Source organism: Pinus tabuliformis, chromosome 2_2 (assembly GCF_031772625.1).
Source record: "Pinus tabuliformis cultivar Carrire ecotype Pingquan chromosome 2_2, CPIR1, whole genome shotgun sequence".
NCBI lineage: Eukaryota > Viridiplantae > Streptophyta > Pinopsida > Pinales > Pinaceae > Pinus > Pinus tabuliformis.
In genome coordinates this window covers 263,065,223-263,083,276 of record NC_142300.1, presented here as the reverse complement: position 1 = coordinate 263,083,276, position 18,054 = coordinate 263,065,223, and the positions used below count along the sequence as shown (strand labels likewise).

Genomic DNA, 18,054 nt, shown 5'->3' with positions numbered 1-18,054 from the left:
TTTGACTTGACGAATGCGACCCTGACATCTTCTCCTCTACCCTACGCAAGATGCTCCCATCAGAGACCCATTTCTCCTTGCTTGATTACGCTTCCGCTAAATACACTTGTCTTTCATCTGCCATTTGGGAAGCAACACTCAAATCCTCCCCCCCACTCCACTCATTCCACTTCCACCTCCCCAAAAGTTGGATCTTGCCCCATGAACAAATGGTACGATGGAGAGTGCAAGGCTTTACATCGAGAACTTTGATATGCTTTCACCCACCCTCAACCCTTCTACTCTGACCTCAAAGCTTCTTATCGTTGTCTCCTCCATCGCAAGAAACGACTCTTTGTCTCTCATAGGAGACGAGAACTTTTATGCTCTCCTTGCTCACTCCCCTAAATAATTATAGCATACCATCCTTCCCAATGCTCCCCTCTTCCATCTGACCTCGACCCTACATCCATGTTCTCTCACACTTCCAACCTTTATGATAGTCTCGGGCAAGCCCAAATTCATGTTACCTCCCCACCCTCTTCCTGTTACCTATTCTTAGATAAAGATATTAGAGAGGCCATTTGGGTGATGAACAAAAACAAAGAAGTTGATGAGGAAGGCTACTAAGAAGAGTTCTTTAAGCACGGTTTCCGTGCTTTCGTTATCTCCTTGGCTAATCTTTGAAACCATGTAGTTCGTGAAGGTTTTCCACCAACATGGTCACACAACATTATCCACCCGATACACAAATCAGGTTCCAACTCAAATCCCAATAACTACAAAACGATCATGGTGGGCCACACATTCTTGAAGTTGTACGCTATTGTTCTACATAAGAAGCTCTATAGTGACCTTGAGCAAAGACAACTCAGAGCTAGGGGACAGGTAGGTTTTCGACCGACTCATCAGAGCATTGACCACATCTTCACCCTCTGCACTGTGATTGAGGAGGCACGACACCACTCTTCGAAAGTCTATTGTTGTTTCGTAGATTTTCGGAAAGATTTTGACTCTGTTCCGAGGGAAGCCTTACTCCAGAGACTTAGATATATTGGCATCTCTGCGACCATATTGACAACTATTATGCACCTATATGAGTCTGTCCTCAGTCGTATTCGCGCGACTCATGGGATGTTTGATTTCATTCGAAGCACCATTGGGGTTAAACAGGGTTGTCCATTGTCCCCTACCCTGTTTGGGATCTATATTGATAAGTTAGAGGCATTCCTACATAAGCATATCCAAGACATCGATGGCTGCCTTCTTCACTAGGTTCTGATATCTATTCTACTCTTTACTGACGACGTGATCCTCCTCTCCTCATCCCCAGAAGGATTACAGAGGTAGTTGGATGTCTTAGCTCTATTTTGTGATCTTCGATAGTTGACAGTCAACTTGGGGTAAAACCAAGGTTATGATCTTCAATGGGGTGAAGAAAAATTTGAACCTTCACTTCCTATTCAAAGGGGAGGAGGTTAAGATCACCAACACGTATACTTACTTGGGGGTGAAATTCTCAGGTCCTCGCTTCAGTTTGTGACCAACGCTTCAACCTCAGATCAACAAAGGATATGGATCCTTGGCCCTTCTTGAGAGGCAATGCATTTGACACCACTTCTAGGACATCTTGTCCATGAGGCTCATCTTGGACACTTTGATCCGTCCCACTGTTCTATATGGCTAAGAGATTTGGGAACTGTCTTTACTTGAGTCGGATTTAGGTTCAACTGAGAGAGTCTAGATTCTTCTTATCTGTCGCATCATTAGATGCAAACAGATAATACCTCAGCACATCATCCTTGCAGAGTTTGGGGCTAAACCCTTTTGGCTTGAGATAATCTTCAGATTGGTTGCATTCTTGCATCGTGTCTGAAGCTTTGCAAACTCGATATATAGTAGGGATCGATATCCTTACTTGGCATATTTCTCTTATGAGACTATTGCCCGTTCTACTCCTTTGGGGTGGGCCAAATGTTGGTTTATAGGAGTTTCTTATCTCTTAGAGTCAATGGGCATTCAGTTGGATCATCTCCCTCCTTTTTGATATTCCTTAGATGCACCTGGTCACCTCTTACCTACTAGACAAGAGTTGAACAAGATCACTAGGGAGGACATCTACAGGCAGTTCGTCTAGGCTATTTGGGTCAATCCTCCAATTGGGTTGTGCCTAAAGATGGCCTTCTATGCTGAGCACTTATTAGAGTTGAGAGACGAGCTCATTGTTCGATCCTAGTATATGCTTCGCTACTGGATCCATACTCTTCGCATTACTCTAGTCCAGTTCAGATAGGTTCTCATAAACTTTGGGTAGAGACAGACCACCAAATTGATAGACCGAACAAAATTTGCTAGGCATGCCATTTACAAGAAGTGGAGACCAAAGTGCACTTCATTTTTGGATGCCCTGTCTACTACAAGATTAGAGGAAGGTTCCATTGCTTGTTCAAATATTCTTAGACCCTCATCGACTTTTTCAGGTATCTCGATAAGAGATGTTTGGCCCTATATATGCAGGAGGCTCTCAGGTTCCGGGTGCATATTCTTCTGCCTCCCATTAGACCAGACTCTTTCAGATAGGGGCACCAAGAGACTGATGGATACCAATACACATCCAGACTCTAGATCAATGAAGATCCGTTGGACCTCACCCTGCCACACGAGATCTCAGCAGTATATACGTCTCCGTTCTTGAGAGACAGACTAGGTCCTCTAGAGCTCAACGACGAGCGAACTCCCCCAAGCAATGATTTAATGGACAGTCCGCACTTTCCACTGACTCTTCATCGGGCCAACATAGTTTGTCGAGTTTCTTCAGTGTTCTTCATTCAACTTTGGATGCTAGGAAAGATGAGTTTGATCCTTACACATATTAACTCTTGGATCTTCTCCGCTAGGACCAGATGTTAGTTTATTTCATGCATTGTATCCTTTATAGGAGACCGTTTGGTTCTCTTGCTTTGTATGGACATCATTATACTCAATCGTCCCTCTGACCTACTTTATGGTCAATCATTAAACATAAATATAATTATCTTATCTTATCTTATGAAAATAGAGATCAATATAATATACATCATAACATTAAATACCCTATTTTTTTTAAAATTAAATTATATGGGGTAACAGGTGCATTTTCAAACCACATAATATTTGTAAAATCAATATAACTGGCTATATCTAATTTAAAAATTTAGAAAAAAAAAAAAACTTATTTCAGAAATTGATTTAGTACACATATACAAAAGCATTATAAAAATTTTAATAAAGAAAATAAACTTAATAAAAGTCAAGTAAATTGACTTCCAAGGGATGAGAATATATCCTACAGTTAATGAATGTCTTGTGGGATATCTTACATTAACTGTCGATAATTTTCATCAATGAATGTCTCGTGGGATATGTTACATTAACTGTCGATAATTTTCATCACGTCAAGCGTCTTATGGATGAATAGAACTGGGCGTTGCCCTAACGCTATTAACACAGGCATCCCGAGCATTACAGGATCGGAAGAACTATTGGGGATTTATTTATTCAGAAACAACTTGCTTCTAGAAAGAAATCGCATCAACCAGGGCTGAAAATCTAGTGATAGGGCCGAAAATGGAGTGTGAAGGACACGATTCAGAAGGTAAAATATACTCTAGCACAAAGGAAATGTGGGAAGAAGAAATAGGAGGAGAAGCAGCCGACGCTCAACAAAGAACAAAGGAATGGTACAATAAAGGAGTTGGCTATTGGGAGGTTGGTTTTGTTTTGATTCTTTCATTCTTCATTTCAACTGTAAATATGCGAAAAAAATTTGTTCAGTAGGACATGGAGCCAGCTAAACTGGCGTCTTATATGCACCTTGAAGTCGCATCAGTTCCAATATTTAGACGTTTGCCATTTTTGTGATATCTATTATATTTTTGTACGTTGCAGCATTCATGTGCCTAGCAGACTCTGGTATTACGTCAGTCTATGCTGGTCTTCATATTCAATATTAAGATTCATTGCACCCTTATACCTAGTTTTTCATTATTGAGATTCATTACATCCTTACACATACTTCACCCCACCTCATTGAGGACGTAGAATACGTTTCACTTCTCTTGAATGGTGGTTTTTTTAAAAAAAAAAATGCTTCCTATTATCACCAAGAGGTAAATATGTTCTTTCCCATTGTTAAGGAACTGTCCTAACAAACACGTTTTTTCCACGTTTTTTTCCATATGCTAAGAATATGTATCCAGTGGATTTGAACCTTGGTGGGAACATGAAACTGTCCCCACTGTACCAACTAAACTAATAAAGAACCTGTCCATGGTATTATGATTGTTTTTCTTTTGTAGTAGCTTTGGTGTGAATGCATAATACAAACTTTGGCTTTACTAAGGAGTCGCCCTAACAAACACACTCTTTCCATATGCTAAGAATGTGTATCCAGGGGATTTGAACCGTGGTGGGATATGAAACCGTCTCTCTGTACCAACTACTCTAATGAAGAACCTGTCCACGGTATTATTATTGGTTTTCTTTTGTAGTAGCTTTGGTGTGAACGAATGATGCAAACTTGGCTTGGTGTGGTGGTTTTCCTCTCTAATGCCCCCATATCATCTCCCTTGGAATCAACGCACCTCTGGTTTTCACATTTAAGTATTTAACTTTGTTTTCAGACCAATATTGAAAAATAATTTTTGAGATAAATGTTAGGGCAAACACTTTATTTGTAACACCCCCAGTCACCCAGTTGAGGGGCATTACTGCTGAACTCTGCCTCCAATACCATAAATTTAACATTTCTTTAACCTGACATATAAAAATCCGTTGACAACATATGTAAATCTAGCCTGGACTCCAAACCACTATGGTATCACTTAATTTTCCTCTGATACCAACTCTGGATATATACAAGACTGTAACAGTATTTTAACATGCAGAAAACACATATAAACCATATGCAGCATCCATATACAAGAATGAAGAACAGTAGAAAGTAGTTAAACATATAATAAGAACACTTATTGGATAAGAAGCACTGACTGGCCGCAGATCTCAGAGGGTCCTCTCTGCTGTAGACTCCACTGCTCCAGCTCTCTTAGTAGTGGGTCACTTTCAAGTTGGGGTTATGACTCCACTAGGGCAAATGCTCACCTAAAGCCAATTGTGGTCCATAGTCAAGACCAAACATGGTCAGGGCCAATGTACTAAACCCTAACAGTACTCCAACCTACAATCCTTTCTTCCCCATCAACCTACACAACCCAAGGCAGTGCACCCTCTTCTCTGCCTTTGTAGCCCCTCAGGCTGTGCCACTCCTCTTCCAGGGCTCTGGCATAGGCTAGCTAGGAGGTAGCATGGCCCTATGACTCCAAGAGCTCTAGCTGCCCTCAAGGGTTTGCAGTTACCCTCCAGGCCACACATAGGGATACCTGTCCTTACACTTCTCCATCTAGGGCTCCAACCTTCTCCAAGACAACTCGAGGAGAAGTGCGTTCATACCCAGATCCACCTAGGATCCTAGGGAAATAATGGCAAGATTACTTTATGGCTCTCCTCAGTGCAAGCATAGTAGCCACACTGGTAGAATAATGGCACACTGAATGGTAGAATGGTGGTTTTATATGCATGGTGCCCTTTGACACATAGCACCCATGTAACATCTCTTTCCCCTTATTTAAACTTAGAATAAAACATCCATATGGTTTAGGGGATTATATTATAATGTATTTTAATATTATCCCTTTTACCTTTTTTGGCTTAGGATATATTTTTCCCTTAGAAATATATTTCATGGGTTTATAACTTAGGCTATATTTTCCTAGCCTAGCCCCCTTACTAAGTCCTCTAGCCCCCCCACCTTTCCCTTTGTGGAGTCCTAACTCCCCATACTCTTTTCTTCCCTTGGTATGCAACTTTAGTGTTATTTTTATTAATATGAGTGATTACGTATTACATCTGTTAAGCTCACTGGCACTCTGGCCTTGAAACATATTTACACAAGCATGTAGTCCCCAACATAACATGCTCACTAGCCTAAATGTCATGTACCACATAACCAACCTAAGTATCATATCTAGACATGCATTTACAATTCGGGGATCAAGTTGGGGAAAAGAAGATTAGCCTATGGCTTGAAAGTCATGGTAAAAGAGCTAAAGGGAAAGCTGGTTTTAGGAGACATCGTTTGACTATCAACCATCTTGTCACTCTCAGGATCATTCCCGAGGAGTGTTGCAATAGTAAAACTGATCTCTTATGTTGTTTTGTTGACTTTAGAAAAACTTTTGACATTGTTCCTCTGGATAAGCTATGGAAAAGAGTTGAAGAGATAATGGTTCCTCCTGAGTTGAGGATTCTTGTGATTCGTCTTTACGAACGAGACTGTTGTTGCCAAGATTAAGACCAACGAAGAGTGGTTGAAAGATCGTTTGACTATCAACCATCTTGTCACTCTCAAGATCATTCCTGAGGAGTGTTGCAATAGTAAAACTGATCTCTTATGTTGTTTTGTTGACTTTAGAAAAACTTTTGACATTGTTCCTCTGGATAAGCTATGGAAAAGAGTTGAAGAGATAATGGTTCCTCCTGAGTTGAGGATTCTTGTGATTCGTCTTTACGAACGAGACTGTTGTTGCCAAGATTAAGACCAACGAAGAGTGGTTGAAAGAAATTAAATGCAATATCGGGGTTGTTAGGGTCCCACCCTAACCCCCTTATTTATGTCTTGGGATCACGTCATAGTCAAGAGTCAATAAAGCCCATATTAATATTTGTAAGTGGTTAACCCGCAATTAATGACGGGACCACAGTTAGTTGCAAATGGGCGGAAGTATTAGATAGATGGTAAATGGGCGGTAGTATTAGATAGATGGTATTAATAAAACCCACGATATTGGCCCGTGGTATTGCATGTATGAGTCATATATAAAGGATAGAGACTCCCTGCGAGGAGCGTTGTGTCTTGTTTTGTAATCGAGCTCTGCTCTATTGGAGGTTGCCCCCTCGAAGAGGCCTGTGAACATTTCTCTCTGAATAATAAAATCATTGCTATTCTGTGCTCTGGGTATATTTTCTTCGCATATTTTGTGTTCTCGGTATCTTTTCTTCGCAAATTCTATGTTTGGGTATTACTTTGCAGGTTAAGTGCATAACAAGTGGTATCAGAGCACTTTCCAAGGCTCGGTGGGATCTCCAAATTTTAGCAAATTTTTTTTTGGCTAGAGACGTGTTCCGACGTCTTTAAACCACGGGATCTGTCGTTAAGCGCATAAACCTGCGGATTTGGGGAGGCATGCACGCAGGAAATACAAGAGGTGGTCACGTCTGTTGGACTCCCTTGTAACCCCTGTGGGTACCCCTTCGAGTAGTAGCGCATTAGACAGAACCGCGCACGGACTGTCTTCCACGTACCCTCTGGGTATATAGGAAGCCCCCTAGCTCCCTTGAAACCTCGCCATAGATAAACCTTCGGCCGTCTTGTGGCTACAGTACACCGAGAACAGCACTCGGAGAGATTACTCACCCGTACGATAGGGTAGTCGGGTTGTACGGCTAAGGGTACGGTCGATCCTCCTTAGTTAGAGCCCTGAAACATTGGGCCGAGTACTACTGTCAGACCCTTATGTATATTGCGATCTGTAGCACCTGACACTCCTCAAGACCATAGTTCCCTTTCTATCGGGGGATCACACATCACCTATTCCAGATCAGCAAGGGCAGCAGCAGCAGACATCAGTCCCGCAGCTCCATCAGATCAGCAGCAGCAGTTGTTCCACCATTCAGATCTCTCAGATCCACCAGATCGGAGTAGTTGTGAAGGGTTCCTGTCCCTGGATATAATTTTCGCAGGACTTTTGGCGGCATTGACATTCTGAGGAATTGGCGACTGCAGTATTGATCAGGAAGGAGTAAAACTCCGTTAGGAGTTTTCCAAAAAAGAATAAAAGAGTCTGAGATCTTCCGGGGCACTTATTGGTGACCTAGCCCATCAGAATCAGGACGACGAGCTGAGCAAAGTGGTACCATTCAATTTCTTAGTAAATTTTTTTTAGGCGGTTCCAATTTTTGTCCTCAGGTTCGTGTATGGTAGAAACTCGCGCCCAAGCGATGGCCAATGAAAGGATCGACAAAATTGAAGAGCATGTGCACTCCCTCCAATCGGCGGTGAAGCTTATCGAACTTGAGCTTAAAGGAATAAGTAACCAGATACATGATGCACTCCCAAAGGGCAAGGAGCCAGCCCACGAGGAGGCGTATAATGGCCATGAATACCATGAGGGTGAGTCTAGCCACTCTCATCAAGTCTGGCACACCCATCCACCACCTAGTCAGCGACCTCCCAAGTTGGATATGCATAAATTTGACGGTTCTCACACGTCCGCATGGCTAGCACAAATGGAGCAGTATTTCCAATTGAATCATATCATAGATGAGGGGACTAAGCTTATGGTGGGCACCATGTACTTGGACAATGAACGATGGCAATGGAAGGAATGGCATCAGCGTTGCAATGGACAGTTTCGGGATTGGGCCCAATTTGCCAAAACTCTTCGCAGTCGCTTTGAACAGGAAGACTCTTTCTTGGGGCGTCTCACTAAGCTCCGACAGACGGGTACAGTGGAGGAATATATTACTGCTTTTGAAGCCTTAGCCTTCCGCACTAGGGGTCTCACAGATGAGTTCTACATGGAATGCTTTATCAGCGGTCTTAAAGAAGCCATCAAAGCTCAGGTTCTACTCCACCACCCTCCCACATGGACAGAGGCTTGCCAGGTAGCCCGTAAGGTGGAACGTGCATTAACAGCCCAATCCAGCCGCCCCAACTTCCCCGCTAAAGGTCGTCCCTCACAGGCTCCCAACACGACTCAGACACTTAAGATTCAAAAGGTGTCACCTGCGGAAATGGCCGAAAGAAGGAAGCAAGGACTATGTTACTACTGTGATGAAAAATATTCCCCGGGTCATAAATGCAAAGAGCACAAGTTTTTTCAAATAGATGCCACTGACTACAGCTCCACCGAGGAAGATCCACCACTTGAGGAACCGGAGGAGATCGAAGAAGATAACCAAAAGGAAATTGTATCTGATGAACCAATTATTTCGCTAAATGCATTGGCAGGAATTTCTTCCCCTCAAACTCTCAAAATCAGGGGTTTTCTTAAACATCGCCCAGTAGTAGTCTTGATTGATAGTGGAAGTACCCATAATTTCATCCATCAAAAGATCGCTGAAGCAGCACATTGTTTCGTCCGGGCAGTTTCTAACTTCCAAGTCCAGATTGCAGATGGGGGCACAATGAAATGTGAAGGTCGCTGTGAAAATGTCAAAATTCAAATGGGGGATTATCAATTGAAAACCCACATGTTTGCAATACACATGGGGGGTTGCGACATTGTCCTAGGCGCAGAATGGCTCCGCACTCTTGGGCCAATCACAATGGATTTCCAGGAGTTATATATGAGTTTTAAGCAGAACAACTCCACACATACCCTCCGTGGACTATAGGCGGGAGCCCCCTCTATCATTAGCTCGCATAGGATGGAAAAATTGTTAAAAAAGGGCCATCATGGAGTGGTAGCTCAATTTAATGCCATCCAGGTAGTAGACACCATGTCTCCGCCAATTCATCCTGAGATGCAACAAATTTTAAATAAACATCGGACGGTCTTTGACAAGCCTCATGAGCTTCCACCCTCGCGAGGGGAACATGATCATAGCATCACATTGGTTCCAGGGGCCCAACCCCCAAATGTGCGGCCATACAGATATCCGTTCACCCAAAAGAATGAAATAGAAAAAATCATCAAGGAATTGTTGGAAGCAGGTGTCATTCGTCCCAGCATTAGTCCTTATTCATCCCCAGTGGTCATGGTCCTCAAGAAAGATGGGGAGTGGCGGATGTGTCCCGACTTCAGGGCCCTCAATAAGTTAACAGTCAAAGATAAATTTCCCATCCCAGTGGTTGACGATTTGCTGGACGAACTCAATGGGGCTCAATTCTTCACTAAGTTGGATCTTCGCTCAGGCTATCACCAAATTCGCATGAAGGAAGTCGACATTCCCAAGACAGCTTTCAGAACTCATGAAGGCCATTATGAGTTCCTCGTCATGCCATTTGGTCTCTGTAATGCCCCCTCTACTTTTCAGAGCCTTATGAATCACCTCCTCAAACCATATCTCAGAAAATTTGTCCTGGTCTTCTTCGATGACATCCTCATCTATAGTGGCACTTGGGCGGCACATCTTCAGCATGTAGATCTACTCTTGCAACTGCTCCGAACGCATAAATTATTTGTCAAGATGTCTAAGTGTTCGTTTGGCATGGAAGAAGTTGAGTATTTGGGCCACATTGTGGGGCGTGAAGGTGTCAAGGTGGACCCCAAAAAGATCCAGGCAATGCAAGAATGGCCTCAACCTAAGACCTTGAAAAACTTGAGAGGATTTTTGGGTCTCACAGGCTATTATCGTAAATTTGTCCGCAACTATGGCCGCATAGCGAAGCCCCTAACGCAACTCCTAAAGAAAAATTCCTTCTTCTGGAACAAGGAAGCACAACAGGCATTTACCGCTCTCAAAACCGCCATGTGTTCCACTCCTGTCTTAGCACTACCGGACTTCACCAAATCATTTGTCATTGAATGTGATGCTTCGGGAACAGGTATTGGAGCGGTCTTAATGCAGGAAGGGCGACCATTGGCCTTCACCAGCCAACAACTAAGTGGGAAGAATCTGGGCCAATCTACCTACGAGAAGGAAATGATGGCCATCTTACATGCAGTCGAGACCTGGCGACCTTACTTGTTGGGGCGACGTTTCCAAATCCGCACAGATCATCACAGTCTTAAATATTTTTTGGAGCAACGCCTATCTTCCCCACAACAAAATAAATGGTTAGCCAAAATGCTGGGATATGATTATGAGATCATTTACAAGAAAGGGAAAGACAACAGGGTAGCAAATGCATTGTCGCGCCAATTTGAGGAGGAAAGTACTCTGCTCGCAATTTCCCTCCCCATTCCCGACTGGATTGAAGAGGCTCGCAGGGAATGGTTTTCACATCCCGAGCTCTCCCAACTCATTTCTCAATTGCAGGTAGATCCTAATTCCAGCAAGGGCTACTCGTGGCAGAATGATATTCTTCGCTACAAGGACAGAGTTGTAATATCGCCAACATCCACCCTCAAAAGTCGCATTTTGGCCGAATTGCACTCATCTCCCATTGCAGGACATTCGGGCTTTCAGAAGACGTATGCTCGCACCAGAAGATCATTTTTTTGGGCCGGCATGAAACAGGACATCCTTACTTTCGTAGCAGAATGTGACGTCTGTCAACGCCACAAAGGGGAAACCGTCAACACACCAGGCACATTACAACCATTGCCCATTCCGGCGTCAATTTGGACAGAGGTCTCCATGGATTTCATTACAGGTCTTCCAAAGTCTGGGAACAAGTCAGTCATCATGGTGGTTGTGGACCGACTGTCGAAGTATGCTCATTTCTGCGCCCTACCCCACCCATTTACACCAACCTTGGTTGCTCAAACTTTCATGGATCAGATCTTCAAATTGCATGGCATGCCCACTTCTATTGTGTCCGACCGTGACCCAATCTTCACCAGTAATTTTTGGCAGGAGCTCTTCAGAATACAAGGCACTCAACTCAAACTCAGTACTTCATATCATCCGCAAACAGATGGTCAAACCGAAGCCGTCAACAAATGTCTAGAAACCTACCTTAGGTGTTTCACTTCAGAAAAGCAACACCTTTGGGTACAGTGGTTACCTCTGGCGGAGTGGTGGTATAACACCAACTATCATGCCACCACCAAAATGACTCCCTATGAAGCAGTCTATGGACAACTTCCGCCTTCCCCTACTTCTTATCTCACGGGGTGCTCCAAAGTACAAGCCGTGGATCAACTCCTACAACACCGCGCAACCATGCTTGCCCATCTGCGCGAGAATCTTCATCAAGCTCAGAACCGTATGAAGCAACAGGCTGACCAACATCGCTCAGAGCGCCAATTTCAAGAAGGGGATCAAGTCTTTTTGAGGCTGCAACCATATAAGCAAACATCACTCAAAGACAAGGGTTGTCAAAAGCTCTCCCCAAAATTCTACGGACCATACCAAGTACTTCAGCGCATTGGAGAAGTGGCTTACAAGTTGGCTTTGCCACCTACAGCAAAAATCCACCCAGTTTTCCATGTATCGTGCCTCAAGAAAGTGATTGGGAACAATTGCCGAGTTCAAACCAGTCTACCTGAATTGGACGAAGAAGGGTCAATCTGGCTTCAACCTGAACAGGTTCTAGACACACGCGACAAGCACCTGCGCGGCCGCATGATTAAGGAGGTCCTCGTCAAATGGAAAGACACCTCTCCGGAAGATGCAACTTGGGAACCAGCCACTATTCTTCAGCAGTTTCCGCAGCTTCAGCCTTGAGGACAAGGCTAGTCTTAAGGGGGAGGGCATGTTAGGGTCCCACCCTAACCCCCTTATTTATGTCTTGGGATCACGTCATAGTCAAGAGTCAATAAAGCCCATATTAATATTTGTAAGTGGTTAACCCGCAATTAATGACGGGACCACAGTTAGTTGCAAATGGGCGGAAGTATTAGATAGATGGTAAATGGGCGGTAGTATTAGATAGATGGTATTAATAAAACCCACGATATTGGCCCTTGGTATTGCATGTATGAGTCATATATAAAGGATAGAGACTCCTTGCGAGGAGCGTCGTGTCTTGTTTTGTAATCGAGCTCTGCTCTATTGGAGGTTGCCCCCTCGAAGAGGCCTGTGAACATTTCTCTCTGAATAATAAAATCATTGCTATTCTGTGCTCTGGGTATATTTTCTTCGCATATTTTGTGTTCTCGGTATCTTTTCTTCGCAAATTCTATGTTTGGGTATTACTTTGCAGGTTAAGTGCATAACAGGGGTTAACCAAGGGTGTCCCCTATCCCCTACCCTTTTTGGCATTTACATTGGTAAGTTAGAGGAGTTTTTGGAAACTGTGGGTTGCAATGGCCTTAAGCTTGCTGGTATAGTCATTACTCTTCTCCTTTATGTCGATGATATCGTTCTTCTTGCCAAAAGCCATGATGACCTCGACAGGCAGCTTAAGACTCTTCATGACTACTGCTTCAAGATGGGTATGACAGTTAATACCGACAAGCCTAAAGTCACGATAATTAAATCCAAAAAGATCAACCATGGTAATTTTGTCTATGATAACAATTACTTGGAGCAAGTTTCTTCTTACAAATATTTATATATTGACATTCACCAACAACTCAACTGGAAATATAGCATTGAGAAAATGATTTTTGGAGGCTGGAAAGCTTATTATGAGCTTGAAAACAATTGTAAGCCGACTGATATTTGGATTTGGAGTCAAAAAAGATTCCTCTTTGAGACTCTCGTCACCCCTATTATTTTATATGGATGTGAAGTTTGGGGTTGCAGTATATCCAAAGAGTCGTGGAGAAAGATCAAGATGATTCAAAAGCAAGTTATAACCTACAACCTCAAGGTCAAAGGGAATATTCCCTATCCTATCCTCCTGATCAAAGCTGGCCTTTCCCCCATTGAAAGCTTGGCTATGTTTAGGTATTTGATGTATAAGAAGAAGCTTTACAACATGGAATCCAAGAGTGTTAAATTTGGCAACTAGGGCCAAACTTCACATTGGACAACTCATATGAGGCAGCTCATATTTTCTTGGATTCCTCTCTCCGAGAGGTGTAGGATTGATCTAAAGATCATCCCATTCTGACATGCACAAATGAAATTATGAATTTATTTTGATTATGGACAAATTGTCAAGGTCGGCCAACAAACTCATGTAGGCTCAGAAGCCCAACAGTCATGTCTATTCATCCTCAACGTTTGCCTATAAATACATGATGCCTCCTCCTCATTTGGACACACTTCACTCACTCACATCTTCTCTCTCCTTCATTGATTGGGTACGAAAATCAGAAGCTGCTCTCCACACGTGCGAAGGAAAGGAAGGGTTTTATTGTTCTAGCAGTTGACCAGATTTGACCAAAAATTGCAGAAGCTGTTTTGACTTGTGTTGACTTGTTTTGGTGCGGTTTTGGGTGGAGGAATTCTGTCTTAGCAGGCCACAGTTTTGGGCACAAAAATCGAGGCAATCTGACCTCTGTTTGACCTGCGTTGACTGTGCGAGGGTTTGCCGTAGCGTTGACTTTTGTTGACTAGATTTGGCTGGACTTTTTCCGGATTGTTTTTGCGCTGATTTAACTTGCTGTTGGAAGCTGAGTTGATCGAGTTTGACTGAGCTGTTTTAGAGGTCAAAGTCTGCCTTGTTGACTAGTGTTGACTTTCTGTTTAGGGCTTTCTGTTTCTGCTATTTGACTGATCAGATTTTCACTGCAATTGGGCAAGTGAATATTTTGTACTCTCTCTCTGCTGAACTTTTGAAGAATTATAAGAATAATTGATCAAGGGTTTCCCCACATTGGGGTTTGTCCCTGGCTGGTGCCATATCTTGTGTCCTCTTGTATTGGCTTGTCTTCTACTATTATTGTTTATGTTTTATCTACATTTTACTATCATGTTGATGTGATTGCTAAACTGGATATTGATATTGGGCTAATAAATAAATTGAAGTAAAATTGCTCTAAGCATAGAACATACCATTGTTATTTAAAATTAACAAAGAGACTTCCCAAAATTGCTTCTAACTCTAGCCAAAACCCCCACCTCCGTCTCAAGCATGGATGGCATAAGGATGCCCAGTCTTGGCTCGACCATTGGGGGATAAAGGAGGAGATCATCCTGGGAAATAAGGATAGTGTCAAAAATACTATTACCTCCAAATTTAAGGATAAATTGTGGGATGATAAGGAGTTGGAGGGAAAAAGGAAGCTAAGGTATTATAAGGAGGTGATCAACCCCACCCTTGCTAACCAGAATTATCTCTTTGTCTTGACTAGTACTAAGAAAAAAATGAACATTGCAAGGATAAGAACTAACTCTCATGAGCTTCGAAGTGAAACCGGGCGGTGGTCTATTCCCAAAATTCCTTGGGACGAAAGAATCTGTCACATTTACGATACTAAGAAGGTGGAAGATGAAAAACACTTTCTCTTAGATTGCTCAACTCTTACTCACATCCACTCTCATTTCCAAAACATTTGCCACACTTCCAATCTTCTTGACTTTAAGTCAGCCTAAATATAGTGATCTTGGAGCGCTTCTTTCCCTTCTTTTTGATCACAGAAATAAATTTTTAAAGAGTCGCAATTAATTTCTTATTTTTGTAAGGTCCGATAGACCACATTGGTCTTAGTGGACGTTAATCATCGTCATCATCATTATATTTTCATCCTTATTTATGCATTGTCTTCTACATCTTTACACACATGTACAATCGAAATGTTATAAACAGCTATAAGTACTACTTTTGGTCGGATTTAATGCCCCCTGCAACCTCGACAAGTTCTAATTGCTGTTGCATTTGGAAAAAGGATGTTCTTTGCATCTGCAACATTGTGTAACTCTGCATGACTTTTTTCTTCTATGTCTCTGTGTCTTTGAGCTGCGGTGGTTTTGTGTCTTTAACATGGAAACCTGCATTTCCACAACAGATGGTTGCAAATACTTGCAAGAATCACATTTCTCCTTTGCTCAAAAATGTTCCATAGCCATTTAATTCCTTGTAGTTGGTAACCATGAAGAATCCCACCATTCCAACAGTGTGATTGTTGCTTCAAGCCAGTGTTACTTGGGAGCGGGAGCGAAAACGGGTGCAGAAGCGACATTTTCAGAAGCTCCCGGTTTGGGAGCGAATCCCGGAGTGTTTTTTATATATATATATATATTTATATTTTATTTTTATTTTATTTATTTTGATACATATATGTCAACAAAAACATGTAGAATGATGAATTAGATATAAAAAACATAAAAAAACATAGATTGAACCATATAACAACAATCATCTAGAAGTTATAATCTTCATCAACCACGTCCACAAGTTAGTAACATAGTAACATACAACATATTGAGTCTCATGATTCATCAGTCTTAAAGTTTCAAGCTTTCAAAATTCAATATATAACATTTATCATCATTGATCACCAAAGTTGTACTTGTAAGCTAAGTGTAACCATTACAACAAATAATATCTAACATGAAATGAAATGTTATAGAATGTAATGAAATGAAACAACTTTCAACTTTCATGAAGCATCATATTCATAATTCATTACTAATGAGTTATAATTGCCAATTTCAAAATTAAATTGTCATATAATGTTTAAAAAAAAATCTTAATAAATATGAAAGAGTCAATAACTATAAAAACTACTAGAAACTAGAAAAGACAAGTAAATCTATTATCTATTGCTTATGCTTGGGCCTCTTGCCACCACGAGAAATGTCTAATTTTTTAGTCTTGTTGGAAAATCAGGATCTTTGTCATTAATATCACCCTCTAAGCATTAATATCCAGAGGTATCTTTGTCATTACCTCTGTATCTGTATAGGGATCTTTGTCATTAATATCACCCTCTGAGCATTAACATAAGATAGAAAAAGCATAGAGGGATTGGTGCTCTTGATTAAATACGAGTTCCATACCTTAATACATGACAAAGTTAAATGGAAACATTGCAATCCCCCAATCCTGAAAAACTGATAGTCTGCTGGATTTTCAATGAAATCTAAAATTCTACTTTCTCCATATGAAATCCAATGAGGTCGGAACCACTCTCAAACATCCTGAGTCATTTCATGGTAATGTTAAAAATTTAAGTAAAAGGATGTTCATCCTTTTACTTTAAGAATTTAACATTACCATGAATCGCATATCAATACTAGGGCCATAGGCTTGATCATTAAGCTGACCCACTCAAAACTTATTGGTTGCTTCAGGCAGAGTCCAACAAGATGCCCAGAACCAATTTCAACCTGCTCATTAGCTTGTTGACGGTTTTCAACAAGCTTATCAGCCGTAACTAATAACTCTTCATTGCAACTGTCTTCCCATGTTGCATCTCAATAATCAAGACCCAGTTTTAGCCCATGCTGCACCTTTGTGTTAATGGAAAACTTGTGAAAAAAGTAACTAAATTTTCTGTGGACTGAACATAAAAGGCCACCTCAAATCAATATTTCTCTCTACTCTGTCCTCTGTTCCATTTTCTGCACTTAAAGGGCCTTCCACATTTCTACCATGAGCAAGAATTGAAGTTGCTGGATTATCTGAATCTCTTGTGGCACTGGACTTTTTATTTTTATTTTTACAGGTCCCAACAACATTATGTTGCCATGGCCAACAACCTGATGTGTTCTTTTATAGACCTTTCATCTTCAGAATCATCAATAATAATTTTAAATCTGTCAAGGCTTTAATCTTTGCAGAAAGTGGAAAGAATGATCATTAAAACTACTATAATCAGCAGTGCCAGATATGCTAAAGGCTTTAATATGTGAATCTCTAATATGCGCACCCATAAGTTCCTCATTGCCAATGACAGGAATCCTGGTGTGACTGTGGAGTTTTCCATCCCTCCAATTTGGAAGAAGAACATGTTTAGAAACACAACTTTTCTTTTTATTATCTGAATAAGCCCAATACGACCTCTTATCCTTTGTAAATCACAAATGTCAAGTCTTCAATTTGGACAAGCTCTTCCATTTGCTTTATATGCTAGTAAATATTATCACACATTTGCACCTCTCAACCGTGTTGGGCAAATCTTCAACCAACCCAAAAATTCAAATATAAACAACCCCTGCATTCAAAATACCAAAAGCTGATACTTATCAGTCACCTCAACAACATTCAATAGAGAACAAAGCACACCCTATCATTTTTAGTGCAAAAGGCTGATGCTTCTGTTTTTTGATTCATCTCATCATCAGTCAGCATCTTAAATCTCTAACAAATCTATATATTTACCAATGCCAAGAGACTGAAAAATTATGTTCTTGCAAGGACTCAATTCATCATCTTGTCTTTGCAGAGTCATCTAAATGACAAAACCATTAGAAAATGTTTACATATTCTGATTGGACTAGATATTTTGTGCTACTTCCATGTTGTCTACATGA

The 18,054-nt window shown here is 41.5% G+C and overlaps 1 protein-coding gene across 1 annotated transcript in view; it reads left to right on the top strand.

The window, feature by feature from the left end:
• The first annotated feature begins 3,315 nt into the window (after nucleotides 1-3,315).
• Nucleotides 3,316-18,054, top strand: part of LOC149192308 (alpha amino-terminal protein methyltransferase) — a 58,439-nt gene continuing 43,700 nt past the window's right edge. Inside the window, exons 1-2 of the mRNA XM_089404537.1 lie at nucleotides 3,316-3,417; nucleotides 3,469-3,726. Coding sequence (XP_089260663.1) covers nucleotides 3,586-3,726 — 141 coding nt within the window. The 5' untranslated portion in view covers nucleotides 3,316-3,417; nucleotides 3,469-3,585. The remainder of the gene's footprint in view (nucleotides 3,418-3,468; nucleotides 3,727-18,054) is intronic.